The sequence below is a fragment of the Corvus moneduloides genome, chromosome 2 (genome assembly GCF_009650955.1).
Source record: "Corvus moneduloides isolate bCorMon1 chromosome 2, bCorMon1.pri, whole genome shotgun sequence".
Taxonomy (NCBI): domain Eukaryota; kingdom Metazoa; phylum Chordata; class Aves; order Passeriformes; family Corvidae; genus Corvus; species Corvus moneduloides.
The window spans coordinates 5921731-5949620 of record NC_045477.1 but is presented as its reverse complement, the minus strand read 5'-3'; the positions used below and the strand labels follow the sequence as shown (position 1 = coordinate 5949620).

Here is a 27890-nt window from a genome sequence, read left to right as displayed (position 1 = left end):
TTTTTCCCCTACTGTTGGAGCAGTAAATGATGTATCTGTGACCAAAACACCAAACCTTCAGCCCTCGAGCCAGAACACAGACATGCAAACATTTCTTAATTAAACAGTTGTAAAATAATTTTAGCAAGGGCAGTTACCTCCTTAGCAGGAATTACTGAACTTTGCCAAAAAAAATCAATTTGAGGTAAATAACTTGCATGGAAAATCCCTGCCTGATGACTGTCAAAACTGCCAGGAAACGATAAAATTAAAAAAGCCTTACACTAAGAAGTCTCAGGTTGTGATTCCACTAGGTCTGATTGTAAAATGGTGTTAATGTAATTTAAAAAAAGATATTCAGAATAAAAGAGAACATTGTAGCATAAGCACTTGACAGCATCTGAAAAGGCAAGCCTGTGCCTTCATGAGATCTCTGCTTGAAATCCCTTCAATTCAAGGCTTTCGCTCTGTTTAATTTTAGTACAGAACCAGTTTAGAACACTTGTTTTACAACGTTTTCAACAGAAGACAAATCCTTGGCTCTAAAAATTAATCTCGTGCAAAGAATAGAAACTCAGGATGCAGAAATTCACAAAGAGATTTATGAGTTCGCCAGTTGCATAAGAATAAAAAGAAAGAATTAGCTAATTGTTGAGAAATACAGACCAAACCAAAAATGCTACATAAAAAATATAACAATAAAATTCACATTAAATTATTTATTCAGTAATAAACAGTGACACTTTTTCTTTATATAAAGCCCCCCCCCCCCTCAGTTTTGATGAGAGAGGCAAAAATTGCAAAAATTTCAATGGAGTTTTGAGGGAAGCAAGGTGATGAAACAGGTGGGGGGAAGAGAGGGACCCTGATTTGACTGATGGTTTTAAGCAACAGCTACAAAGAGCGAGCAGGGAAAGTGCAGCACAGTTCTGCAGATACTTCAGTCAATTACTGTAAACCTCAACTCCTATAAACACTGCTTGTCTATAGGTACCAAATACCTGAGCCCCAGCTCACCAGAATCAATGCTGGACCAGCCCCCAGGCCACCACTGGACTGCAATTCAGGCTTTCAAGACTGGTCCAAACCATCTCGACGCCACTGAAGGTTTCCAAGGACACTGAAGGGAGGAAACAGCTTCTATAGGCAAATGGCCATGGTGCACAGCTGATTTATCTTAGAGGCTTGAGCCTTTGAGCAGGTGCACAAAATTACTGGGGTGTTTTAATTACCCCCATCCCTAAACTTTCTTCATTGGGAGCTTAAAAAAAAAAAAAAAAAACAAACAAATGGTGCATTTCCCAGGGAACTCCAGCCCAGCTTTCATAGGTCCCCCCTGCGGTGTTGTGGAGACTGCACAGCAAGAACAGGGAGAGGGTCACAGGCACTGAGCAGACCAAGGGCAGCTAAAACATGGCTTTCCAGGGACAGCTACTATTCCCTTTGGCAACCAGTTCACCCCATAAGAACAAACCTCCTAACACAGCCTAAATTTAGTACACTGACCAGTGTCTGCCCAATCATGTACCTACAATTTTGGAGAGGATCATCTCTGCTCTCAGCTCCACCAGATCAACTTTTCCAAGACCTCTCCTGCCTCTCCTGGATTTTGAATTTGCTCAGGCAAGAGACCCTTACTTTTTAAAGGGACATCTCCCTGCACCACAACTCTCAGATTGTGCCCATAGGGCTAATATGTAAAAGCAGTATTTATTTTTAAATACCTTCCCACTTTACATGAGATTTTAGTTCCAAATAACATGCATCAACTTTTTAAAAACCCACACACAAACAATATTTATCATCCACATACCCTTTAGAAGCTCAAAGGCTGACAAACTAAAACCAAGAATTCCACTTGAAAAATAGGTATCTTTCTAAATTGTTTATAAGGAGATATATATATTGCTGGTCCATTGATATGGAACAAAAGCTTGTACCTGAAATGAAATAAAATAATCTTATTCAGAGATAGGCTTGTCTGCTGAATGGCAACATACTGCATCTCTCCACATTGCTGATTCCATGGTCATCTTTACAGATACAAATCAGGTGATTTGAAAGAGTTTGGTTTTTTTTTTTTTTGATGTGTTTTGGTTGTGCTGTTTTGGGGGTTTTTTTTAACAAGCATGGAAAAATCCTATTCACACCTGAGTTAACAGAGAATGAAATAAAATGCCTACATTTTCCATCTCAGATGAGACTTGGTGAAGTCATTCACTTTATCTCCAAAGGACATACGAGAGTGGAATGGAGGGAACCAGGTATAGCTACACGTGGATGTGTATAAATATATTTGTAGAGAAATATAAACATACACATGAAGAATTGTGGGAGGGGGACAGCAAGACATAAGTAACAGCCTGGAAGCAGAAAGGCTGGGTGCAGCAAGGCAACTCTAAGGTCAGGTGGGGGGAAATGTGACACTCCCCTCCCAGAAAACTCTGCTCTCTGAAAGCTGTGATGAGAGATCTGCTCATGAAAGTGTTTTGATGCAGGTGTGGATGATGGAGAGAAAACTGCCATTCACTGAGGACCACCTGAACTTGTGTGTCTGGTGAGAACAGGAATCAGAACAGAGTCCATTTTACTACTGCCAAGTGCAGCTTATTCAGCTCTCCAGAATTCCAGCCTCCTGGGCAGTCAGTGGCTGCACTATTCCATCTGCTTGTTGGGATGGCAATGAGCTGCTGAAAAAAACTAGCATCTGCCTCTCAAAAAGTGGTGGACAGCTTGAGCCCTCACAGTCTTCAAATGAAGACATAAAAATTGATGGCAGATTTCTCAACATTAACAGGAATAAAATAAAATCCTGGACAACTTTAAGGAGGTCAGTATTTTGAGTTTCTTGAAATAAAACAATAATTTCCCTATGTTCTCCTAGAAACAGTGACAGAGTACAACATGTTTTATAAGCCCTCTCAAAATGAATCATCCACTTTCTTGGGACAGCATCAGAACACGCCACATAAAAAGAATGAAACAACTCCTTTAGTAATGCAGTAAGACACACAACTTATCTGTGACCTGATTTCAAGGGCCTTTTTTTCCTATCTGCAGAAACATGACCAGTCTCAACCTTTCCATTCTTTCTCTCTGCCATCAATTCCCCACCACTGCAGCATTGCAGTCGAGAGCTCCCTCCTCTTCCAAGAGCAAAACCATGGCAGCATCTGCTTCTCATAAGCACTTCTGTGCGTGTGTGTGAGCGTGCATGTACGGGGAAGAGGGAGAGAAGGAAATCTGCTGAATTGAACTTAAAAGTTTGTCACAGAGAAGGGTTTGTTTTTTTTCCTTTTCCATCCCTCAAATTGTAGAACACAGAAGTAGGGCTACTGCTACACACTTAGGCTTTTACTTCCAGCTCACTTGCTAGCACAAGGGACAGTTAGTGACTGAGGGGAAAGAAGAATTTGTTTCACTTTCAAAGTCAGCACACTGGTGCATGAATGGCTACAGATGACAGCCGGTTTTTATTGGCACTTGTCTCCCAGAGTGCGCAGAAGTTCCTCCAGCTCACTCCCAGGTTCAGCAGTGGAAACTGGGTGCAGAACAGCAGTCCTGGAGGTGGAAGAGGCAACAGCTTCCCCACTTCTTCATCCCCACTTACCAACAACTCAGTGATACAATCCAGAAAGAGATTCCAGTGCAAACTGTGGGCCTGTTTCTTTCCTGTCCCCTTTTGCTTTGACACCTATAGGGAACCAGAGGAGGTCCCCTGCAGCACAAGCTTGTGAAGGGGAAGCCAGTGAGCAGACTGCTCTTGTTAGGCTTTAAACTGTTTCAGGAAGTCAAACACACCTCAAAAAGAAATGCTGCCTTTTCTTTGCTTCCCCTGCCACCCAAACACTCCATCCCTGAAGTTCAAATTTCCACCTTTGCCAAGTCCAGAGGAAAATAAAAAACAAATCAGATTTTTTTTTCCCCTCACAGTATTTCTAATACTGTCAACATTCCTAAGTCAGAACTCAGATATTTCCTGAACTGTATTGTCCTGATAAGAAAGTGAACTGTGGCAGCTGGTACACCACTCCCTCTCACACAGTTTTCCCACTGCATTATGAATTTATTGACAAATCGAGGAGCTAGCTCCACCAAGGCAGCAATAATATGTAGAACTGTCATGAGAGTGAAACTTATTGAGAGAAAGAAATACTGATGGACTACAAAGACAAGGAAAAAACCCCACCACATTTAATTCATCATCCCAACACAGAGACTACAACGTTATTATTTTAAAGCAATATTTAAGCATAGTCCATTCAGCATTTATACGCTGTCTAAAACTTCAAATCAGCAAGGTAGGGACTTAAGGGTCTTGCCAAATTGTGATATAATCCTAATGCCTCCAATGCCAGCATGTCAAGCCCTCTCCCTTGACAAAGGAGAATGCTCAACACCTCATAAGATCAAATTCAAAAAGCCTGGAGGGAAGCAGCAGTGCAAGGAAGGAGCCCTGAACCTCGGAGTGGCATGCACTTCCCAACGCCCCCCCTCCCCTTTCACACACAGATCCATGTGGTCTCCACCTGACAAAACTATATTTACAATGCTCAGTGCCTTAAAATTAAACTCTTTCTTATCTCAGCCATGTGTTCGTATCTTGGTTTTTCCACTCGGCCGGTGCGTCTTTCAAACAGGGATGTCTGAGAGCAGTGGTGACAGAAATGTAACGCTTTGTAAGAGCCTCAGGAAATATTACAGAGGGACCCTGAGTGCACAGAGCAGGAAGGCAACATCTCTGAGCAACAGCCAGGATCCAGCAACCCAGGTCCTGATCCCGGGCCCACCTCAGTCCCATCTAAGCAGACGCTGACACTTGGAGTCCCCAAGGGCTGGGCACGGAGACTGACCCAGCTCCAGCCCACGGCTGCCCAGGGTGACCTCACAGCCCTTACTCAGGATTTGATCACCCTGGCTCCAACTAAAGCCTTTATTATGCACGTCAGACCCAAGGCCCAGGCCAGGGGGGCTTCCCAAGCACAAGGCTGTGGTTCCATGTGGCCATGGTGCTTTTCCAAGGCCAGGCCCTGGCCCTGGCAGCCACCAAGCCCCGGTGTGTGCACGCTCAGCACGTGCAGCTGGTTACGAAACTGCAGAGCTGCAGCTGGGGTCCAGCAAGCCCCACAGCACAGCCGAGGTCAGGCAAACACATTCTGAAGTCAACAGGAGTTGAGAATGGTAGTGCTTTCCTTGAGCTGCTCAGCACATGGATCAGGCCAGTCGAAATGCTTTGGTTTCCACAAGCCACACATTTTTATAAACCTGGATTTTTTTCTTTTTTTCCCTGAATATTGATGTTGTAAGTTACCACCTTGAAATGGCTTACCTGAAGTCCTGCCTGTACGATTGTACTGATATTTATGAGCACTATGAGGGGCCTGCAACATAACCCACAGGGCACTGGGTTCAACAGCTTCAATGGATCATAGATGAGGCCCATATTCGTGTCTGATTTAAGAGTATTTGGTCCATTTTGAAAGAATGGATGAGTTGGAAATGCAGTTCTGTAACTTCAAGCTTTGCTCTATACTAAAGGTGTTTGCAAGCTTCCGACAATCAGCACAGCACAAAACCACCTTTAGAAGCAAGAAAAACAAAAACACTTTTACTATAATCTAACACCGGGAAAAAATATTTGGCTGAAACTTCAGGTGCGAATTATACTTGCTTAGGCTAGAACAAAAGGACAAAAACATCAGAATCTAGTAGTGTGGAAACAAAGGCGTTTAGCTCTTTAAAAAGAAAGGAAAGATAGACATTTGAGGTAACAAACAAAAAAACCCAAAATGCACAAACACATCACAAAATAGCATTTTATACATTTTTGCCAGTGCTTCTCTGAGAGCAAGTTCTTTAAACAGAACTTAACAATTTTACAATTTTTTTTAAAAAAATATGTCATCCTAAAATAGCCCATCAATCCTTACCCAAACTTTCTGTATTTCTACAAAAATAGATGCACAAAGAGCTACAAAATACTGTATTCCTGAAAGAAGGCGCACTGTAGTCAAGGGAGAGTCTTTTTCCTGACTATTGAGACTGTTCATAAAAATATCAAGCTGAACAAAACGAAACACTGTTAAAGGAGCAGAAAGGAGTTAGGTTGCCCAGCTGCAGCAGGCTCAGATGAGGAAAGAAAGAAAAGTTAGGTTTCTGGTTTTCTTCCAACACTGTGGGACCCATAAACGGCCTTACAAATAAAAGGCTCAATAGCAAAACCAGAATAGTTTTGGCTCTTCATCTTCATGTGTGTCCTTTGCTCCACGCAGAAGGAGTCAACCACTGCTGTATCACCCGCCCAGCTCTGCCGACTCCAGCTCTAGCTGGTCTTAATTGCTCTGCACTTCAGAACCAAGCAGTTTCCTTGCTCTTGTCCTGATGCTGTAGACCTACATTTCAGAAGAGAAAAGGGAAATAATTAATATTAGTAAATGCTAGTTAAATTAATAAATTCGATGGTTTTTTTCTTCCCCCTCCCCCAAGCAACTGAAGTAAACACGTTTTGATTAAAAAAATAAATAAACAAAGAAAAATGAAAATTAAAAAAACCCCACAATATAACAGTTTAAAGGACTTGTTAGCAACAGTGTTACTGCTCCAAACTTTTCAGTTTATGAGAGGTAAGATTAAACCACAGTGAAGTTTGATTCTGGCTCAGGGAGCTCAGAAATGGTGATAAAATTCCTGTACGCACTTCCTTGGTTTGAGCTAATGCGGAGCATGGCACGGAGTGAAAAACCCCTCCAGAAAGGTCTGCATCAATTATCCAGTATGCAGCAGAGCAAATTGCCTGCCAGAGGCCAGCCACAGACACCATCTCCTCTAGAAAAGGCCTGAGACACTTCAGGACTTCACAGTTTCTGTGGCATTTTTACCTCAAAGAGGAGGGAGGGAAAATGTTCCTGCAACATGCGAAAAACCCCAAACAATTTCACCTACAGAGTGTAAGATTTTCAGCCAAGAATGGCTAGTGCTTCCACATGGGAAAAATTAATGGTTTTCAGCTTGCATTTGTTATAAGTTCCTCTAACATTTTCCTTTGTAAAAAGTGAGGACTATCTAATAAATGTGGTGCTGTGTTGTGGCTTTAGCATTATAGACTTGGAACTTGTGTTATAATCTGGGATTTCTCTGCTCCAGAGGGATTCAATCTCCTCTAGATTCACACCTAACAGGGCGTAAACCTCAAATCCAGACAAGAGACGGGGAGGTGAGGATTACATTTCCCAAAGATACATTCTTGCTCATTTATAGGGAAAGTAAAGGAGAGAGATGCAGGCACGTATATTTAGAGGTAGTAAGGCACTCAAGTCTCAACCATTTAAAACCTGCCCCTCGGTATTTTGAGGCAAGTAAACCACGTTTCACGAAATGAAGGTCCATTTCCCACTATAAATCATCATTCCTACACCGAGAGCAAAGCTCTACTGTGTCATCCTATACACTGCCCTGTGTACCAAGGCACCTGACCTGCTAAGAATTTAGGGTTAATTTCACCACTAGCTAACTCCAGGCCTCAATGATGTTGTAACCATCAGAGCTCCATGTTCATTTGATGTTCACCCTGCGAAAATTGGCAGATCCATGTGCTAGGCATGAATCTCGTTTCCATATCCAGTCACACAGTGAAACACGAAAGAAAACCCGTAAGTTTTCAGAAAGCCTAACAGGCATGGAGGGTTCAGATCTGACAGCTACCTCCTTGCATTAAGAGTACAAACAGTTAAATATTTAATGATGATCAACACTTGAGAGCTGAGCTGCAAAGCAATTAGCACTCACATAAAAGATGAGAGCATATGGCTCTATCCATGTGAGGATTCCCAAGCAGGGTACAAACACGTGTGTGTCCAGAAGTGAAGGGACAGGGAAAGCAGAGCCCACAGGTGTGGTGCACCAAACCTTGTTTAGTGCTTTCTGCTCCATTTCACATGCACTTGTACCTATTTCTTCAGATTGGAAAACTGGGATATCCCTCAGCTAGAGCATGCCTATAAAAACATGCTCAGAGGCTCTTTATTCAATGAAGATGTCTCCTTGTTGCTTAAGAGCTATTTGTTTCCCTGGCAGCATTGTACACAGACAGTCATAATGAACTGCTGTTAGTTCCCTTCAAAGCTCCCTCAAAGTTAGTGATGACAATTTGGGCCTATTTTTCCCCTGCTGCTTCCAATTTTTTTAAACAAAGATGATAAAAAAAAAAGAAAAAAAAAAGGGGAGTCAGACTGCAGAAACCTTTCAGAGCATAAAAAAGTCATTTAAGTTCACCAGTAGAGCACTAAAGGACATCAGAGGCAATGGAAGCCTAGAAGAGAAACAGGTTATATGGTTCCTTGCAGCTTAAAAAAATGACGCACACACCTGTTTAAGAGATCTTCCACCTGACAGCAGCAAGTGGCAGAAGAGGAATAACCAGCTGAACAGGCACCTTCCTAGGCAGGTGTCTTTGCAAGACACAAATAACTCTTACAAGGAGGTTTAAGACATAGCTGTGGGCTCTACACAGCCAGAGAAAACAATCCAAAAAACCAAAGTTGCCCTATTTACATTTATGAATGCGAAACACTTTCCATGCCTTTTCCTCATTAAATTCCTATCTCCTTCAAGGCAAGGCCATCTGCAGTCGTAATACAGAAACCAAGGCCAACTCTGGTACTCACCCAGAGCTTCCACTTGCAGTGGAAGTGCTGCAGTGCTTTCCTCTTAGCAAGGACATCCTCACTTGCACTGCATGAGCCAACACTGCCACTCCAGCACAATTCCCCTTCCCTAGGACACCAACATTAGAGCTAATTGCCACAGAGACATTACGCAGGTTCTGTGGGAACATCTAACCAAATTTACTGAGTTGTGACAAACTTGGGGGATGTGTGTGAACAGAGACAAATGTACAGAAGGGATCGGACTGGCCCCTCAAATTCCAAATTCAATGTCTCGCACTGATGTACAGGCATTTCCAAAAGTGGAGTTTCCGTAGTAAGTCAGGACTAAAGGCTGTTGATTGATTCACCTAAATTTGAAATTATTCATCTCAATGTGCACAACTTTACAGGATAAAGAATGTGCACCTTAATTTTAATAGACTTACAGGCATCACTCATGCCAAAGTCCTGCTTTGCTTTTAGTGTGCTGGGGCTGCAGGAAGCCTCCTCCAGCACATCTGTCCCACAGCAGGACAGGATATCCTCCTGGGCTCTGCAACAGCCAGGCAAGTTGCTCTGCTCTCCTCCCCAGGGGCTGCCAGCACAGCCAGATCCCACTGCTCACCTGAAGGGCCTGGTGTGCAGGACAACCTCCCACCCTGCTCCTGAGGGATGCACTGATGGCTACAACCACCAGCAACACTGCAAGGTAGAAATTCCCCTCCTCAAGCTCTGATCTCAAGTGCTGGACGTGGCTTGTGCACCCTCAACGTGAGCAGGTGGCTTTAGTGGTGACACTGGATTATGGCTGCAGGCCTGAGCCAAAGGCAGCACTGGTGACAGCCCAACCTTGCTTTGCTTGACATCAGCAGAGCAAGGAACTGAGGCCGAAGCTCCAAACAATCTGTGCTTATTCCAATGTGATTATATCAATGCTTGATATGAAATGTACTTTTCTAGTGAGCATTGTAGCTTGTGCACTTTGGAAAGATGCTACACACCAGCAGACACAAACCTAACAGGTTTTAATAGCTCTTGATGCAGACCAGCATTTTCTTTAATGCCACTTGTACTGATACAGAAGCTTCTAAAAGGGTTAATTTGCAGCCTACACTGTGAGGATTAAGCCACATTTATGGCAATCAGGTAGCTAAATCCCTCTTCATCCCCCAAAACAGGACCATGTAAGTTCAAACAGATGTGCAAGACAGATCAATAGTTTGCCAGCTCTGTGAAGGGCGCTGTGCTGATGTCCCACACAATGTGTTCTGAAACATAAATTCCCAAACTACACTGTGCATGCACTGGGAACCTCCTCTTAACCTCTGAAGTGATTCAGCATCATCCATTCATGAGATCGATTATTTGGTTCAGCATGGCCGAGATGCAACGATGTAGCTGGAAGAGGCTAAGATTACAGCCAGCCTGCCCTGATCCCAACACTATCATTCCACATAATTCAGCGTGAGGAATTTTTCAAATGTTCCTATAATCATGTGACAGTAGCACAAGAAATGTGACCCATGGTAAGCAGGGGAAGAACCGGTTTGTATCTAAAGGATTCCAAAAAGCAACGTCTAGACCAAATGAACTTCTTTAACATAAATCACCTGAAACTCGTGGAATTTGATATATTAACAGCTCCACAGGTGATTTTCTCCAGGGATATACGAGCAAACACTTTCAGAACTGACATATTCTTGCCACTATGGCTTTACCCTACTCTGGAGAAACCACTTTATGTCACTAAAAGCCAGTTCACTCTCTCCAGGCCCTCGAGTTTGTAGCCTCTTGGCTGAGATAGCTGCTTCACGTTAGAGTGAGATGTAATGAAATCCTGTGTGATGTGGAGATTTATCCAGTATAATCCACTTTCCCTGGAGTGCAGATGAAGCAAGTGCTGGATGTGCCTCCGTGTGGTACTCGAGCAGGCCCCTCCTGTCCCCACACTGTCCCTGTGATGACACTGCTGGATGTGGACACAAAACACTGAGGCAATGAAGCTCCCTCTTCTCTCCACGCCTCAAGTGCCTGTAACCACAGCATTTGTCTCAACTGCATAAGCTGCAGGCAAGGCTGAAAAGGGAGCTTGGACTTCCTGCCCTTCCCAGCAAGCCTCTGCTTGGAAAGCACAGGAGAGATGAGTGTGCAGGGAAAGAGAGCAAATAATTGTAATGTCACAGGTTTCCACTGCCTGCTGTGTTTCACTGCTTGCACCCTTGTTTCCAGAACTGGGGCTGCCTAACAGGGTTTTGCTGTTGTGTTTCAGTGTGTGACCCCTTTGAATAGTCTCAAACAAGTGAGATGTTGGTCTGCTGAGATTCTCTGTCTCTTCAGCCATACATTTCTCCTCTTTCTTCTCCCTCACAGGAACTCATGGACTAAAACCCACACATCAAGCATGGGGGAGAAGTTAATAGTTCAGATCTTTTCCACTGCCTCCCACGCTGAGCAACCAAAAGACATGCAAGGCACTGCCAAATCAGGATCCTGACAAAAGCAGCACCCAGTTGTACCCCTCCACAGGGATTTCCACAAGGAGCAGGCAGCACCAAGCCAAAGCTGCGTTTGTTCTCTAAGGCAGTGCTAAGACCCAGAGTCCTTTTTGAGGTACTTGCTCTTTAAAGAGAAAAACAACTCACAGTCTAGGCTGGACTTGTACCTAAGCCAGGTAGTGGTTTTTCCTGACTTACAATTCCTCATGCAGTTAGTTCTCAGTTCCATCCCCAAAAGGTTTAGTCAAATACCAGGGCACTGCAGCTGGACTGCTGGGGTTGGTCCAGGGGGAAGCGTCCCTTAAACCAGCGGCAGTGACAGTCTGCTTGTGCTTCGGAGAACGCAGCTCACTCCCCTTACGGAATTTGTCACAAAGGAAAAACTCAAGACCCCAGTCTGGTTAGACTATCATTCTGTACCCAAAAGCATAAAATATAATTATTCTTGTCTCGCTGGTATAGCTGGAAATGTTATTCATACATAAATTGTCCAGTGTTAAGAATCCTAATAAGCATTTTCTTAATTTCACTGACATCAAGACAACAAGTGGCACAGTATTTAGGAGAGATTATTGGTTCCCAGTTGCTTTAAAAGGAAGAGAGGGAGATCTGTATTAGGTTCATAGTATTTCATCTTTACGAAACAGCTTTTTTTTCTCCACCCATTTTTGTCCCCCTGCCCACTAATCAAGGCAAAGAAGTGCTTCTCACACATGGAACCAGTCAGAGAGAGCTATCCAAAAGGGAGACAGATACTTTAAGGAAAAGGGAACAAAGCTACAAACCTAGTGTTCCCTCAATCAGGTAACATACTGTCTTTAAGAAGTACTAATCTGCAAAGATCGCTGCTGGTGAGATAAATATCAAACAAAAAAAGGAGCCCTCGGTGGGGCCTATGAGCTCCAGGATGGACACACTGAGAACTGTCAGTCACCCATCACTTGACTGCAAGAAACTTCAAACACTGAGGGCTGCCAGGCTGCTCCTGATACTGAGACAAGAGCCTGCCACTCAAAGCTCACAGACACGGATGGAGCTCATGGTCTGCAGTTCATACTACAGACCTTGCAATAAAATGAATTTAACTCACAGGTCTCTGCCTAGACCCTATAATGTTTAGTCTGATGGTGAGCACAGCTCAACCAGCACCTCTACTCTCCATGTGACACCTGGATACTACAGAGGAAGGAAATGCTGAGCTGGTCCACCTCAAGATGCAATCCTCATGTACTGCAAGTTATTAGTTCATTGGAGTTGTATGCTGGTGAATGTACATATGAACTAGCTGAACAAGCTGAGAACTTTCCCATGGAACCATAATTAATATTTTCCCACAAGATTTAAACAAGAACAAACAAACAAACAAAAAATGCAGATCATGTCTCAACTCATCCAGCTTGAATGGGACCAAGGCAGACAAAGGTCTCTCAGCAAAAGACAGGTGAGAGCTGGATGTTTCACAGCTCACCTGCCCTGACAGCAATCACAGGAGGGATTCCCCCCTGAAAATACATTTGGACATGGCTCTGAGAACCAGCCCAGCTCCAGCTGCAGGGAGCTCACATCTCTGCTAAAACAAGCCACACACACAAAAAAAAAAAAAAATCAAACCGTCTTACCTGTATCAAAGCCGAAACTTGGCACAATGTCCACGGTTCCGTGAAAGGCTCCAGCCCAAGCTGAGGTAGCGCTGGTGACAGCAGCGGGGTCTGACTTTGTCACGTCACACTGAGGAGCAGGAATCCTGGCGGCGCGCACCGACGGCACCAGCAGGGAGCCGTAGCGGGGGTCACGGTGCGAGCCGGGATGGTGGTGGTGCATGTGGGGATGAGGGTGATGGCGGTGCATGTACACATCGTGCATGTGTGCATACGAAGGGCTCACCTGAGATGCTAAAGGGTAATGCCAGGACTCAGAGGCAGCAGGGGGAGGAGGTGGGGCAGTCTGGTGAAGGCCGTGTCCTGGCCAGCTGCTGGGGTCTGGTGTCGGGAAGGTGCCTGGTGCAGTCACGGGGAAATCGGGGTGTACTCCACTTAAGCAGGGTGGAGGAGGAGGCTGGTAAGAGCTGGTCCAGAACGAGGTTGGGAAACCGCTCCTCTGGCTTGAAATCGTTGAGCTTTCTGGTAGAAAGGAAAGAAGTGAAGCATAACTGAAGCTGAACAACACACTTCGTGAGAAAAACCCCACAATGATTTGCTACTCTCAAGTTTGTAACGCTGAACTTCAGCTTCCACAGTAACTACAGAATCACAGGACATCTGAAGCAGGAGGATTGTCTAGTCCAATTCCCCTGCTCAAGTGGGGTCACCTGGAGCAGGTTGTCCAGGACCATGTCCAGTCAGATTTTGAGTGAGATCCAAACACCACAGCCTCTCAAGAAAACTCCCCAAAAACAAAAACCAGCCTAAAAACCCCAACAAAACAAAAAGTTTTCTTGTATTCAGATGGAATTTCCTGTTTTCTAATCTCTGCCTATTGCCTCCTGTCCTGTCAGCAAGCATTGCTGAAGGGAGCCTGGCTCTCCCATCTTCATTCCCTCCCATCACGTTTTTATAAACATAAGATCCCCTCCAAGAAGACTTTTCTTCTTCAGGCCATAGAGTCAGAGCCCTCTCAGGACCTTGGTACAGGAATTGTGAGGAGAGGCTAACTCCTGCCCAGAGCAGAGCACATCATTTAGCACATCATTTAGAAAGGCAGCTGTTGTGGTTGCAAATGCTTCTGAGGAGAGAGAACCAGCTCACACTGCAGAACAAGAAACATTTGGCTAAAAGAATACCTGATCTTCTCAAACTAACTGCATGCTTTGATGGGATAAAGGTCATATCTAACCCAGCTTATGTTAGTAGTCCCTTACAGAATGCACCATGATGCCCTGTACCCAATAGGAGCATACAAGCAGAACCATCTCTGTAGCTCAAACAGGTTTTTGTCAGAAATAAGACTTGCTGCTTCTTACAGCTAGGACTCAGCTTATATTTAAATGGATTCCAGTACCTCTACATTATGAAATCACATTCTAAAAATTCCTCTTTTGAAGAAGCAGTTAGTGTTTTTGATGTGTAGGAAAGTCTTGGCATCTCCATTCTCACAATCCTCTTGGCCAGCTCATGCTAGAAAGTGCTGCTCCATGCAATATGTCTCAGCTCCAACAGGATTTTTTTTTGGTCAAAGATGGAAACATAAAAATACAGAACTTCGCCTCTGATGAAAGAACAGTCATAAAAATAGCCTATGGAGAAATAAAGCCAGGGAAGTTTAATATTTGATGAGGCAAGGAATCCTCTGCTCCTCATAACTTTTGTAGAAGTATTTTTTTTTTTTAAATCACCTTTTGTTTTGCTTTGTTTAATAAGCAGCTGGAACGAGACTTGGGTGAAGACACCACTGAGAATGAACAGATTTCTTCAAACACTCCTGCCTGCCTCTGAACTTTGCTTATACAAAAATATTTAGGGAACAAAAAACTTAAAAGTGTTTTCTGACTGCATCACTAGGACACCCATGTCTCTGTTTTAAAATCCACTAAAACAGAAATTCTTCCACACATCAGTTGGCTTTGATTTAGGCAGTTTATAGACTCTGATTAACTTCCAATATTGGAAACAAACTTTGCAATTGTACCATGGACAAATGCAGAGGATGCTTTGTGCCAAAATGCTTCAGAGGCTGCAAGCTTATCTGGCAAACTGCACCCCAACATGGTTTTCTTCAAAAGGTTGTGTTGTTTTTAGCAATGTATTTCTATTGCAATTCATGCTTGGAAACTGGAGAGAGCTTCAAGCATCTTATAGAAGCCCCAGCACTCCTCCAAAATTGGTATAGTTCCTTGTTTGTAAACCATTCATTGTAAAAAGGGATTACACTGAGATGGCGAGTGTGTATGGCTTGTGCTGTTGGCAGCAGGGCCAACACAAAAAAAAATAAAAAGCCAACTTCATGTCCAGTCTGTTGCTTAACAGAGGAGCACAGCTTGACAATGCTCTGCCAGTATTCTGAAAAATTAACCTCTGTAATCAAGTTTTTGAAAACTATCTGGCTGTTATCTACATGGAAAAGCCCTAAATCCAAAGCACTGCACTTCAAAAAGGCACAGAAAACCACAAAGTATCTGCAGGACAGCTTTAATAACAGGAGAGAGCACTTTAAATCACCGAATTTGCCAACATGAATTCATCCCAGATTGCATAACAGCTTGGCTTTGCCAGTCATGCAGGAGGTCTAGGCCACAGAAAACATTTTTGGTCATCTCCATTTTTCAAACCTGTGCAGGTTTCACAAAGCCATCGGTGCTGTCTGGCTCTGTCACGGACCAGCCCGCACTGGCATCACTGAGTGTGGCCACCCTCACTGGGGAAAGGTCAGTTCTGCCACTGGAGATACAGGCTCCATCCAGGTTATACAAACATGCAGGAAGATTTCACCCACCCCGAGTGTTCAGGGATACCTGGCCTCCATGGAACATGCTGAAACAGCCTTTTCCACACTGTCCTTGAGCAAGGAAAAAAATAAAAATAAAAAAATCTCTGTGCTTCCATGGCCTTTCGGGAGGCATTTAACAAAAACTGTCCGCCAAGAAAGATAATACAGTTACCACAATTTCCTACCCTAAGTACAGGGAGGCTGGGACAAGGCAACATCCCAGGGACCACGAAGTTGTAGCTGATGCAAATGCTCACGGTGGCCAACCCAAATGTTCATGGTGGCCAACCCAAATGTTCACAACACACACTGGAAATATGCCAGAGGTGCACACTGGGAGGGATAGAACATATAGAGCTTTCTCTAGTACAACATCAGCTCTCACTTAAGGCAAGAGGGGAGAAAAGTAAGAAAGAAAAACAACCCAACGCTTTCAGCAAGGAAAAACATGTTTATAAAAATACCATTAAGGTAACATTAGTGTCAAGGTATCATTAGCACCTGCAAAAGATTTCAGGCAGCTACACCTACAATTGAATATTCATATTACTTGAGCCTGTCATAAGGCTTTTTTATTTTATTAAAAAAACAGTTTTCAAATTAATTTTAGCCTAAACTGATCAGCAGTTTCAACATACAAATGATGAAAACTTGCTCTTTTCAGAACAACAGGTTCTACTTTTTGCACGTAAGCAAAATCCCTCCTCAGAACAAACAAAAAAACCCCCTGAAATATCACCTTAATGATAAAGTCAGAGTTTGCACTTTCATGAGAACACCTTAAAAAAAAAAAAGAAATAAAATAAGCACAAAAAGATTAAAAAAAAAAAGTTAAAATCATTGCTAATCCCTCCTTTCAGAGTGGAGAAAATGCAGTGAGCTGGGGAGCCAGTTCATGCTCACACATTTTCCACTGAAACCTGTACCTCCCAAAACAGCGATTGCAAAAGCGTTTTTCTTTCTCATTTATCTCTGAGTAAGAAACTGACAGCAATTCTGACTACCCATGAAGGTTATTTATGGAAGAACTCCAAGCTAATGATACTTTAACTTCTTTAGGTAATGGGATACAAATTCACATTCGTGTGCTGTAACTGAGCACCTTTGCCACCGTGCGTAAACCAGAAGACCAAGCTGTCAGCGTTGTTCCTTCTCCATTGTTTTCAAGCAGGAATATTTCAGAAACCTATTTGGGCCTGATAAAGCTCTCTTCTCTGAAGCAGAAAATGCCCTCAGCTCTCTCAGCACCCAGCAGCCTCCCCAGGGATTTCCATGACCCTTCAGCAGGTGCAGGGGAGGCACAGGGCGTATCTCCTTACTTTATTCCCGGAAGACGTTCAGGACACGCAGACCTCCATTCCCCACTGAGGGCATGGGGCACATGGGGTTAGGAGGCAGCATGGCTGGAGAACCCTCACACCAGGCCACCCATGTCCCCCGCAGAGTCCTCTGGGCATGGTTGTGAAACCACAGGGGGAGACAGGGAAAAACAACAGGGTATGTCTGAGGCCAAAGGGGAGACGCGCAACCCCACCCACGGAACGTCCCCAAGCTTGCTGAAGAGGGCTTGCTGTGGGCGTGGGGTCTCTGGGGACTGCCTTGATCCCATTGCTAAAACATTTATAGCCTGTCTGGGCCATTTATAAATGCTCCAGTCTCCTTTTTAGTAAGCATAGGTTCAATCCTGCTCTCAGTCGAGTCAACGGAAAATTTCCCATTAACGTTAATGGTCCCGGCTCAAGCCATAAATTCCTCTAGCTCCCCAGCCACTTCTACTGACCTCTGCTTAAACTTCCTCGGATTTGTCATCATCCTTCTGGAAAGCAAATCCTTCTGTGCTATTTTTCTCTTCACAGTTGTTTCCAAAAATCCCATCTCTCTTTAGGATCCGTGGCTTTCATCAACGCAGTCTCACCTCCACATCACTGACTAGGAACACCACTGCTCCTGCTCAGATCCCACCAGTATCTCTCTCACCAACCCAGTGTAAGGCCATTGCTCACCATGCTTAGATTGCATCCCTCTGCCAGTCCACATAAGGATGTGACCAGAAATAATGCAGCTGTGGGTAACTGAAAAAACACCCAGACTGCCACATCCAACAAAATGGAAACAGCATCTCACTGTTACACTTTTTCCTGTCACCAGTTCGGAAATCTCGTCTGTAAGGGCGACCTAGTGCCTCTGGCAAGATCTGCTCTTTGTCACATCAATACATGAAACGTATACAAGCATTTATGTGCATAACAAGAGGTAGGCGCTGGGACAGCGAGTAAATGCCTCACAGAACCTACCACATTTCTGCTCCCTGCTTGGAGGCAGAGTAATGTCAACCCCATTTTACACCCAGGAAGCCATAACATCATCTGTACCTCTCCCACAAGCAGGCTGCAATGGAAAGCACCACGTGGCTGCAGCCACAGGAGCCAGGGCTTGCCCCTCAGCCTACTCCATCCTGTGCTGGCTCCTCCCCACCTGGAAAGCAGCCGTGGACAAATCCTAATCACCTGGCAAAGTCACTCAAGAAGGTTTCCTTCATGTCCAAGGCCAGGATCCCAAACAGCTTTGCTCTTGCCTCACAGGCCAAGTTTCACACTTGGAGCTCGAAAAAAAAAAAGCCTCCAACCTTGCAGCAGACGTTTGTGAAGCCACGTGAGCTCTGCCCCCTCCCATCCAGCCCCTGGCAGAGACAGGATATGGCAGGAGCGGGAGACGCCTGCTCCTTCCATGCCTTTGGCTGCTCTCTCCCCCTTTAACACCTCAGATCACTCAACCCAAGAAGTTCCTCGGTTCTTGGAGATTTGAGGGGGATTTTTCCACCTCCACAGAGAAGTAAAATTTCAGCTGCAATGCAATGTCTGTTACTGCAATGCAGCCCAAGTCTTACCTCTCCACAGAGGATTCAGCCCTGCCTTGCTCTTGGAAAGGGCAGTCTCTGAATTGAAGCTACTGGCTTGGCTCAAAGCTCTTGAGAAGTGTTCATCCACCACTGAACCAATGTCTCCCTGGAAGTAAGTGAACAGGACGCAGCGAGAGTTCAGGTACTCCATCTCCGCAGGCTGGTCTTTCTCATCCTCCTCTTGCTTGCTGGGAAGGGTCACTTCCAGAGACTCCTGCATCTTGTTGTACACAGCTAACTTCTTCTGGGATCAGAAACAAAACAAACAAGAGATGTATCAGTGATGGCATTCAGTGGAAGCTCAACATATGGCTTCCTTAACAAAATATAACTGAATACATTGAATATTCATTACATGATTTAAGTTGGGCTACCAGGATATTTCACATTGGCATTTCACAAAGAAGAGAATACCAGTGCCCACTTAAGAGTCTCTATTCCTCTCACACACATGGACCTGCTTCTCAGGCATGTTTCACAACCACCACTTATCAGCACCAGCTTTCACTCAATACTTTCAAAAGAAAGCAGACAGGCACACAATTCCCTCCTGACTCCCACCTGGAGAGGATATTCCCATCAATAAAGGGTACAGAGGTCGAGCCCAGCCCTGCGGAAGGGTGGCCAGACACTCAGCATCTGCATTTCACACATCCAGAGCACCAGGTTTTGTCCTGCCACACTCCTCCAGCTGAGTGTACAGGGCCCTTCTGGATTCCCCACACTTACTGCTGGAGTGGTAAAGATGGGAGAGTTTCCTGCTTCCTGAAAAATTTTCTGCTGTTCTATCAAACTCCAGAAAATGCGTAAGTTTTCACTCACTGACAATAGAATTTTTATCACAGGAAGTTATACCTTGGGCTGGTGATTGGGGTTTGATCAGGGGCTTGAGATCTTGGTTTTTTGGTTGGTTTGGGGTGGGAGGGTTTTTTTTCCTTTTTATTTTTTTTTTTAACACCAGCTTTTGGGAAAAAGGACAAAAAATTCAAGTCATAAAAAATTAAACACGTGATCTGGGGGAAGAGGGGGATTGACAAGTCCGCAAACACATGCAGAAAAATCCACCCCAAACCAAAAACACGGAGAAGCATATAAAAAAGTAAAACCCTCACAAGCCATCTGTGAATGGCTATTTCAGAATCTTCTCTCTCTCTCTCAAATCAAACCTAAATGTCAAAATAAATGTGTGTGAAGATCCATTTTGCATGGAACATATTTTTCAGATGTTCCACTTTACAACAGTTTTCACAGAAAAAAACCCTCTCCCCAGAACAGTCAAGCTGCAGGAATCACAGTTTTTAGCTAGCCAGCCATTTCCACAGCTGACTTTACACACAAGCACTTTCAGGAACCCAAAAACAACTACAGTCCACATGCAGAAGTATTTCATAGCATTCCTATAGAATTACAGTTTGACTTATCTTTAATGGTTTGCTTGGCAACACTCTAGCGCCATCAGAATCTCTTTAAGTTTATGGCTTTTTTACCCTTTTTCCAAAGAAGTTCTATAGAAAAAGTTAAACAACTACACAGTCTATAAAGTTTCATTTTTACAGCAAATAGGCTTGTACATTTTAAAAATAATTGAAAGTCATTTTCTGACCTTGTGTACCGTCAATACACTTAAATTCGGTGCTTCCTAAAATCATATAATCCGATATGAACTCTCTCACTGCAATTCGAAATAAATGCTCTGGGGCGAAGTCCTAATTATGAACGGTTATTTTAAAAAATAACTGTAAGAAAGAGCTATTGACAAGTGGTATTGAAACCTATTATACTAAAAGCTCATGGCAACTTAATCTGACATTCCAGTGGGTTAACTGATAAATGTAAAACATCTCAGTGATACCATTAATTCAGATGCTGCTGCACAAACTGCAGTGAGGGACGTACACAATGTTATTTCAGTTGGGGATATCCAGGCAATGGCCTGGAATTCAAGTAAATCTGTGCTTCACAAAGCAAGTTATACTGTGGCTCACTTTAGCACAATATTACTTACTTAGACTTAGGGGAGAACCGCTGGGATTCACTTGTAAAAACAAATAAAACAAACAAAAACACGGAAACAGCAAAACGGTGCAGTTTCACTAGAAACTAGAATTGCTAAAATGAAACAGAGGCTGTAAACATATTTTTGCAAAGGCAGAATTTGGGGTAACCTGTACATTTTTTGGAAATGCTTTGTGCCTTTTGTAAACAAACAAATGTCTCAGAAGAGGTCCCCTAATATTTGTTACCCAAACATTTAACTAGGATATCACTCAAAGTGAGCTTCATGGTTTTGCCCGAGTAACCACGGACCACTGAGACTTCGGTAAGACAAAAACAGTTCTAGCAACACTGCACATACAGGAGACATTGGAAACCTGCAACGCATCTACCTCAGTGACTTGGCCACTCCTGGATTTGTACCACAACTCAGATCCTCTTAAAAAGGCAAGCAAGTGGCTGGGGAGGGTGCTTTTCTCATTTTTGATTTCGGCTGGGCTTTGCGTTTCGAGTAGAGACAATGCATGAAAGAGATCCTTTAGAGAAATCTAAATAGGTCTGTTACATGCCAGACCTTGAACACAGGCAGCACATGTTAAAAGTTGACTCCCATCCCTACAGGTGCTCGTACTGATGCTGCAGTTATGCAAATGCATGCACAAGCACGCAATTATAGACAGACACATGCCGCTAATACAGCCCCTGGCTTGACTCGGTGATCAGGAAGGAAGTCTTTCAATGTTCCTATACAGGGACTGGAGCTCAGGAAATTAAAACTTATCTCCAGAGTCGCTTCTCTGCGCAGGAATGTTCTCCCTTCCACAGCTTAAGAATCTAATTCGTTTTCCATTTCAACTCTCTTCCCTCCCCTCCAGTCCATGGGCAGTCATTACAAGATGCTCTGAGCACTTGCTCCTTTGGAAAACACTAAATCTGACCCGTTTTTTAATGTAAAAAAAAAGACAGTAGGACTGGTGGACAAGCACAAGGCCTTGTGTGCAGACTGAAGTTACTTACGGTGCAAAGTTGTGGTTTGCAGTGAGTTATCTGCAAAGGATGAGAGTTCTATATTACAAGATTTTTCAAAGCAGCAAGCCCGTGATCAGACAAAGATCTAATTAATTTGCATTTCAGGAAGAAATTATCAGCCTGTAATTGCAAAACACTTTAAATAAGAGATTACAGTGAGAGAAAGTGACTCAACAAGTTTTCCTTTTATGCAATGTATATATATCCTTTCCACTGTATACATTCTTTGATAATGTGAGGGTTTTTCCCCCCAAATCACCTAAAATACCCTGTTTGCACACGAATTCCCTAATTTTTGTTCTGACCTTAACAGTAATCTTCTCATAGTATTTCTGACTGCAGTTGTGTGAGTGGAAAACTATGCAAGATCATCAGCTGCTAAATGAATTTGTCCCACAATCACGGGGAGCGAGGGAACAAAAACAAAAAAATCCACAACCACCGAGTTCGGTTTATGTTAACTAACCTCAGCTAGTCCAGTTTCACTTGTACTTTTTCATCTGAACAGTTCTGGCATGTATTTAAGCACCCAATAACCTCAGTAAGATCTTTACAAAGAGTATTTTCTGACCAAACACGGTGTTATCTCTTGTCACTGTTCAATACATTCATGAAATAACACCTCTCCCTTCCTTACACCAGAGACTGACATTAGGCAGCCTCTGAAAAGCAAAACAAAACAAACACGCAGAATCTTCTCTTGGCCAAGATGCAGAATACAGAATTTAAATTCAGAATACAGAATTTAAAAGGAAAACAGTGAAATTCAGTGTCTAGATCCCTTAGATAACAGATCCTAGTTCATGGCTGAAATGGCACAGTCTCTGGGTAAATAGTGCAGTACAGTCCAGGCTGAATTCAGCTTCAACCAACACTGCATTTTTTTTTTTATTTTATATACTCACAAACAGGCAATTCCAAAGAAAACCTCAACCCTTCACTTCAAATCGTACAACAAAAGGAAACTAAAGGTCAACAGTGTATCACTGCTGATATGGGAATACTAAAGAGAAAGTTTATTCTGAACAACCATTATCCTGTCTCCCCAAGCGCTTTTAGACCAAGAAAACGTGTAGTCCAAAATCTCGCACAAAATCCCCGCCTCGAAGATTCCTGTTATTTTCTGACATACCCTACCCAGAACCGAGCAACACGGTTCTCATGCAGCGAAATGTTGGCCACATGAAAGCGTGTGGCAAAAGTCCAACTGACTTCAAGGGTCCCGGGTCTCACCCAGAGTGTCTGGTAAAAATGTCAGAACATTCCTCTTCACAAACCGAAAAAATTCACTTCCAGCAGAAAACAGCTAGTAGCCAGCAAAACAACAACAAAAAACCCCCAAAACAACCACACTTTGAGAACAGAGAAGATCTTGCTTTAGCCAAGTTTGAATCAAAAATTCAGGCCAGCTCTTGTTTTTCATATAAACTGGTTGCCTGTTCCTACAATTTGTTATCTCCATACATGCCACCATACAGCATATGGTCCTTTACGCTCCCAAGCATGAAAGTCTGGTGTGCCTGTGGCCACCTGTTACAGATTTTCCATTATGAGAAAAAGAACAGGAACCAAAAATAAAGAATAACTACACTGAGGAAACACTATATGACCCTATCCTGAGAAAAAGGCTGTCATTTGACATAAGCTTCTGAGAAGGAATTCCAGCAACAAACTCGAGGCAAATCCTCAGACAGGCCTCCATTTGTGGAGCTGTCTGCCAAGCAGGCTCCGATTGATAACACAGAAAGTATTCAAAGAAGAAGATCATTCCAAGCAATCAGGGCACTGAATGCTGGGCCTGAGAGATGTATTTATGGCACTGCCCTAAAAACATGAAACATCTTCTACCCACACAAATGAGCAAGGTGAGAGCTTGTTTCCAGCTGAGCCACTGGATTTGTAGCAGTAGAGCCTGGAAATCTTGCTATGCTCTGCTGATGGAGGGAAATGGTGAAAAAAGAATGAATTTATACATCTTTTGCTGTACATGTAAACAGAGATGTACCCTTAAAGTGTAAAGGTCTAATTTTATGTAGCTAGAAGAATATCAAATAGAATTTGGTCCCAGTCAGAATGATAGAGTGAAGCAAACCAAACTTTTTAAATCAGTGGTATCTCATGGGATCGAACCAAACAAAACCTCACACACAGGGCAAGACCTAACCCAGGTTTTACATCCTGTAAATCAGAGAGTAGGTGAGTTATATGGGTCATACAGCTTCCAGAGAAGCCAGTAGAGCAAACAGCAAAGGAATAGCCTTGAGAAAGAAGCTGAACTGCGAAAATTGAATGTGAAGCCATGCTCTGCTGTTATCTGCGGACTGCCACGCAGCATAAGCAGTATAAGCCCATTCTCAAAAGTTGTGAGCCCATGATGCAAGGAACTTTACTGACAAAACAAGTTACAGTATGTGACTGGGGTTTAGCCACAGCCAGCTGACACAGCATCAAATGCGACCTGTCCTTGTCTGCAACTCTGTCAGTTTGGAAGGAAGAGCCGAGTTAGTGACCTAAATTGCTAATGAAGACAAGCCCTTATCTGGACAAAGTCTGTCTACAGCACTGCCAGCAAAAAGTCTGACTTGAGTGTATCACAACTCCTTATGCAAGACTTGATTTAGGCAAGGATGGTGTTGGCTTAGATGTTGGCTTGCCTCTACATACCATGGAGAAATTCCAAAACTACCATTTACTGGAACTTCCCATTTCAAAGGTCTTGAGCTGGTGTGTTAGAGAGCCAGGGTGAGTCCCACCTGAGCCTCAGCCCTGCAGCTTGCTGTGCCTAGCCTGACGTGACAGGACAAGCCGCCCCTGTGTGCCGGGAATACAATGGGATTCTGCTCCAATTACGTGTTCCCAAAGCCTCTCCGAATTCCGTTACACCCATTCCTCACCCAGCCCATAGGAAAGCCAAAGCTCCCTCCTGCAGCTGCACAGCCCCTCAGGAAAGTGGACAGCAGAAAGCATTTTAATTTTGCCAGTCTGCAGGGTTTTACCTTCACGCCTGCATGGCTCCCACCAGACACGGAAACACGTTCGTATCCTAACACCGGCACACACTCGCGCCGTCTTTTGGCAAAGGAGTACGGAAATCCCGATTTATCTGTAAAATTAGGGACACACCCCACTTTCATCAGTTCATTCTGGCACCATATGAGCATGCATACATCCATGTTTTGCTTACTTCCCTCCAGCAAACACCCTGGACTTGAGCAATCTCAAGGATCTAAGGTGCTAAGCCTCCACTCCCATTAACATTCAAGAGGAATTCAGGCTTCAGTCCATTAAGAGCTTTAAAAAAAAAAAAATCCCATCTAAATTAATTTGCCAGCAAGTCCTTTCCTGGCTAAGGACCAGTGAAAGTTACATTTCCAGAAATTCTGCCTTTCTGTGCAAGGCAAAAATCAATTCTGTCCTGATTTTAAGGGAGGAAAAAATACAGACACAGAAACGCGGGAATAAATATAATAAATATTTTAAAAAATTATATTATATTATATTTATGATCTATAATATATAATAAAACTTTAGGGCGGGGAAACTTTAAAAAGGCATGATGGACCACCCCCTAAAAAAACACCACCACTTCGGCACAACCCAGGTGCACACCAGTCCATCATTTTAAAGCAGCCTGAGATTTCCCATTAAAAAAATTTAAAAAAAAAAAAAAAAAAGGAAACAACCATTTGAACCCCCTTCCTCTTGCTGCAGTCACTGGCCCTGACCCACAGAAACACGACGGGTTTGGCTCTCCAGAGAGACCCTAGGGCCCAGAACTTGAGCCTGCAATGGCAGCTCCACAGTTAAAGAGCTGCTTGGCTCTTTAAAGCACACAGAACTGATGTCCAAAGCTGGCATAACAATTACACTTTTGAGATGGCTTTGCTACAAATACCTGTGGAGATGCACAGGCTTTAGTTAGAGTAACACACCTACATCTCCTTGCCCTGAGAAGAAAAGGAAAGCCAAGAGCAGCACAGCATGGAAGAGCTTCCTCTCTCAGAAAACAAACTGAAAGACACCAGCATAGTACAGTAACCCTGAAAAATGCTTCGGTGGAGTCCTCGGATATTTTAAGGGTGAGCTCCATTTTATCATCTCCAATGCAGAGACTTATTTTTAAGATATCCCACTAATTCATCTTCCCTCAGTGTTATTTTTAAACCACGGTTTTAATTCCAGCAAGGAGGAACATTCTTTAAAATGGTCATCATCCTCACAAAGAGTGCAGGAGTGTTTTACATGTTGAACACATGTGTAAGAACCAAAAACCTGGCAACAGATTCTTCATATTTCTTTCTTACGCTCTCTACCAGTTGATTAAACATCCCTGACAGGACTATTCTCAAGGAACAGAGACTTGCAAAAATGTCATTCGTTACCCAAACAATAAATCTTTCCACTATGACTGCAGATGCATGAGGAGCTCATTTTATGTTTACTATTTTTTTTTTTTTAATTTAGAAAACATTGGATTCAGAGAAAATACATGAACCGCTCTAAAGTCAGCAGCTGTTAGAATTAGAGGGTGTAACACTTTCTCCAGCAACAAGAGCTCAGCTTTTCAGTCTGGCATCAAACAAGCTCGTGAGGACCCTTCAGCTCCAAGTGTGCCAGGAAAACCAGTGCAATCAGGATTAATTAAACTAAATTGACAATAAGGTGTAGGACAGCCATGTGTAAAAAGCTTTTAGGTGGAAATGTAGTATCTGGTGCCAGGAGAGACTCATGAGCTGTACTGGCTCATCAGGGCTATCTACTTTTCTTGCCTTGCTTATCTACCTCTACTTGTTAAACAGCATAACCCAAAAGAACTCAGTTTGTTTAAAACGAAATTTCAAGAAACTTCATTGCTCATTAGAGTGCCTCTGGGACATTTTACATATGTCCCTGTTTTTTGGATGAGGAAGAAATTTCATACTTATTCTTAAAAAGAAAAATCACTTGCACTTGAACATGACATGATCACTTAATAGATTTCCCCATACTAAGTGTTCTACAGATCTGGAAGAGAAATACAGACAATCACTTCCAGAGTTAAACGTCAGAAAGCTCAGCAAATTTTCAATTGTGCTTTTCTACTTCTAGGTCTCTCAGTCAGAGAATCAGGCTATTAGTGATTCTTTATTTATTTTTCCCTCCAAATCACAGAGGCTACGAACTGGAGCTCCAGATATCCAAAGACAAACTTCATAAGCAAAATTACTGAACAGATGGAAGGTTCTGCAAGCTGTGACCTAGATTAGAGAGAAATAATAGCAAAGGCACTTTGCAAGAGGCAGAACTCACAAGTTTTCCAGAGCTCGCGTTTAGAGTGAACATGAGCAACCTGGATAAGTTCACTAGGGTATCATTTCTGCAAACGGGCTCTATCTCCCAACAATAAAGGAAAAAAGCAGCAACACACGATAGGAATTTTAATGTTTTAGCCCATACTCGTGTCTCCCAGGCAAGTTGATACTAGGGGTCACTTCCCATGTACGGAGAAAACAATCTTCACGGATAATAATGATAAAACCTTATGGAATGCAGCAACAACCAAAAAATGTATTCTCAGATGACTACACCAGGGCCAAGTCAATATTAGTCCCACTTCACCCACGCACTGCATAGTCTAAAAATGCTGTCAGCCTGATAAGAATTTCCTGATTCACTTAAGAAAAAAAAAAAAAAAAAAATACATCTGATCACCAAATTCAGCTAGAAACTCGCCGGAGACGACGATCTTCCAGGAGTGCCGGAGAGAGCGGCGCGGCGCGGCGCGGCGCGCCCCGTCCGCGGGGAGTGGCGCGGGTCCGTCCCGCCGGCGGGCGGAGGTTCCGCCCGTGTGCGCGGCCGCGGACCGCAGCGCACCGCGCGGGGCGAAGGCGCTGCTCCGTGCCGGCAAACGGGGCGAGCGGGGAGAGTCGTCAAGTAAGGAACGACGGCGGACAGAAGGGGGAGAGAAGTAAGGAAATAACTTTTTCCCCCTGCCCCACTCCAGCTGAGCAAGCCAACATCCACCCGCCAGACACAAGAATTTGGGGGGAAATCTTTTTTTTCTTGTCAGGAGAGGTCTTACCAGGCTCCGTTGCTCTGGGGCAGCCTCACCAGCTCCCCGCATCTCCAAATCAGGCCGGGGGCTGCGGAGCGCATCGCTGGCTGGCCGGGGCGGAGGTCTCCGCCCAGGGCAGCCAGCGATGCGCCATGCAGCCCGCTGAGGGGGGGCCTCCCCAAAAAGCCCCCGCACCTCCCAGTCTTCCCCACCGCGGCCACTCGCGCAGCCCCGCCCTCCCCGCGGCTCACCTGCGCGCAGCCCGCCGCGGGCGCGGCCAGATAGCGGGGCGCCCCGCACGCCGCCGGGGCGGGCTGCTGCATGGCCACGTCCGAGCAGCTCATGGCCGCGGCCGCCCCGCGCCACCGCCGTCTCCCCCTTCCTCTTCTTCC

General features: G+C 44.0%; 1 protein-coding gene across 3 annotated transcripts; it reads right to left on the bottom strand.

Annotated features, from left to right (window-relative positions):
• Positions 1–431: 431 nt before the first annotated feature.
• On the bottom strand, positions 432–27890 carry VGLL3 (vestigial like family member 3). 3 transcript variants are annotated; one of them, XM_032096851.1, is made up of 4 exons: positions 27750–27890; positions 18429–18681; positions 12739–13239; positions 432–6371 (listed from the first exon to the last, which is right to left on the bottom strand). In XM_032096851.1, exons 1-4 carry the CDS (start codon positions 27840–27842, stop codon positions 6328–6330), a joined length of 891 nt encoding a protein of 296 aa, XP_031952742.1. In that variant the 5' UTR covers positions 27843–27890; the 3' UTR covers positions 432–6327. The 3 variants fall into 3 exon arrangements, with proteins under 3 accessions (XP_031952742.1, XP_031952735.1, XP_031952750.1); XM_032096844.1 differs by having other exon boundaries at positions 18429–18684; positions 27750–27889; XM_032096859.1 differs by lacking the exon at positions 27750–27890 and adding an exon at positions 27526–27676 and having other exon boundaries at positions 18429–18684.

Coding starts and splice junctions, on each gene's coding strand:
- VGLL3 (XM_032096844.1), bottom strand. CDS start 27,842: ATGAGCTGCTCGGACGTGGCCATGCAGCAGCCCGCCCCGGCGGCGTGC. Junction 18,685..27,749: donor CCGCGGCGGGCTGCGCGCAG/GTGAGCCGCGGG, acceptor TTCTGATCCCAG/AAGAAGTTAGCTGTGTACAA. Junction 13,240..18,428: donor GCTGAATCCTCTGTGGAGAG/GTAAGACTTGGG, acceptor CCTTTCTACCAG/AAAGCTCAACGATTTCAAGC.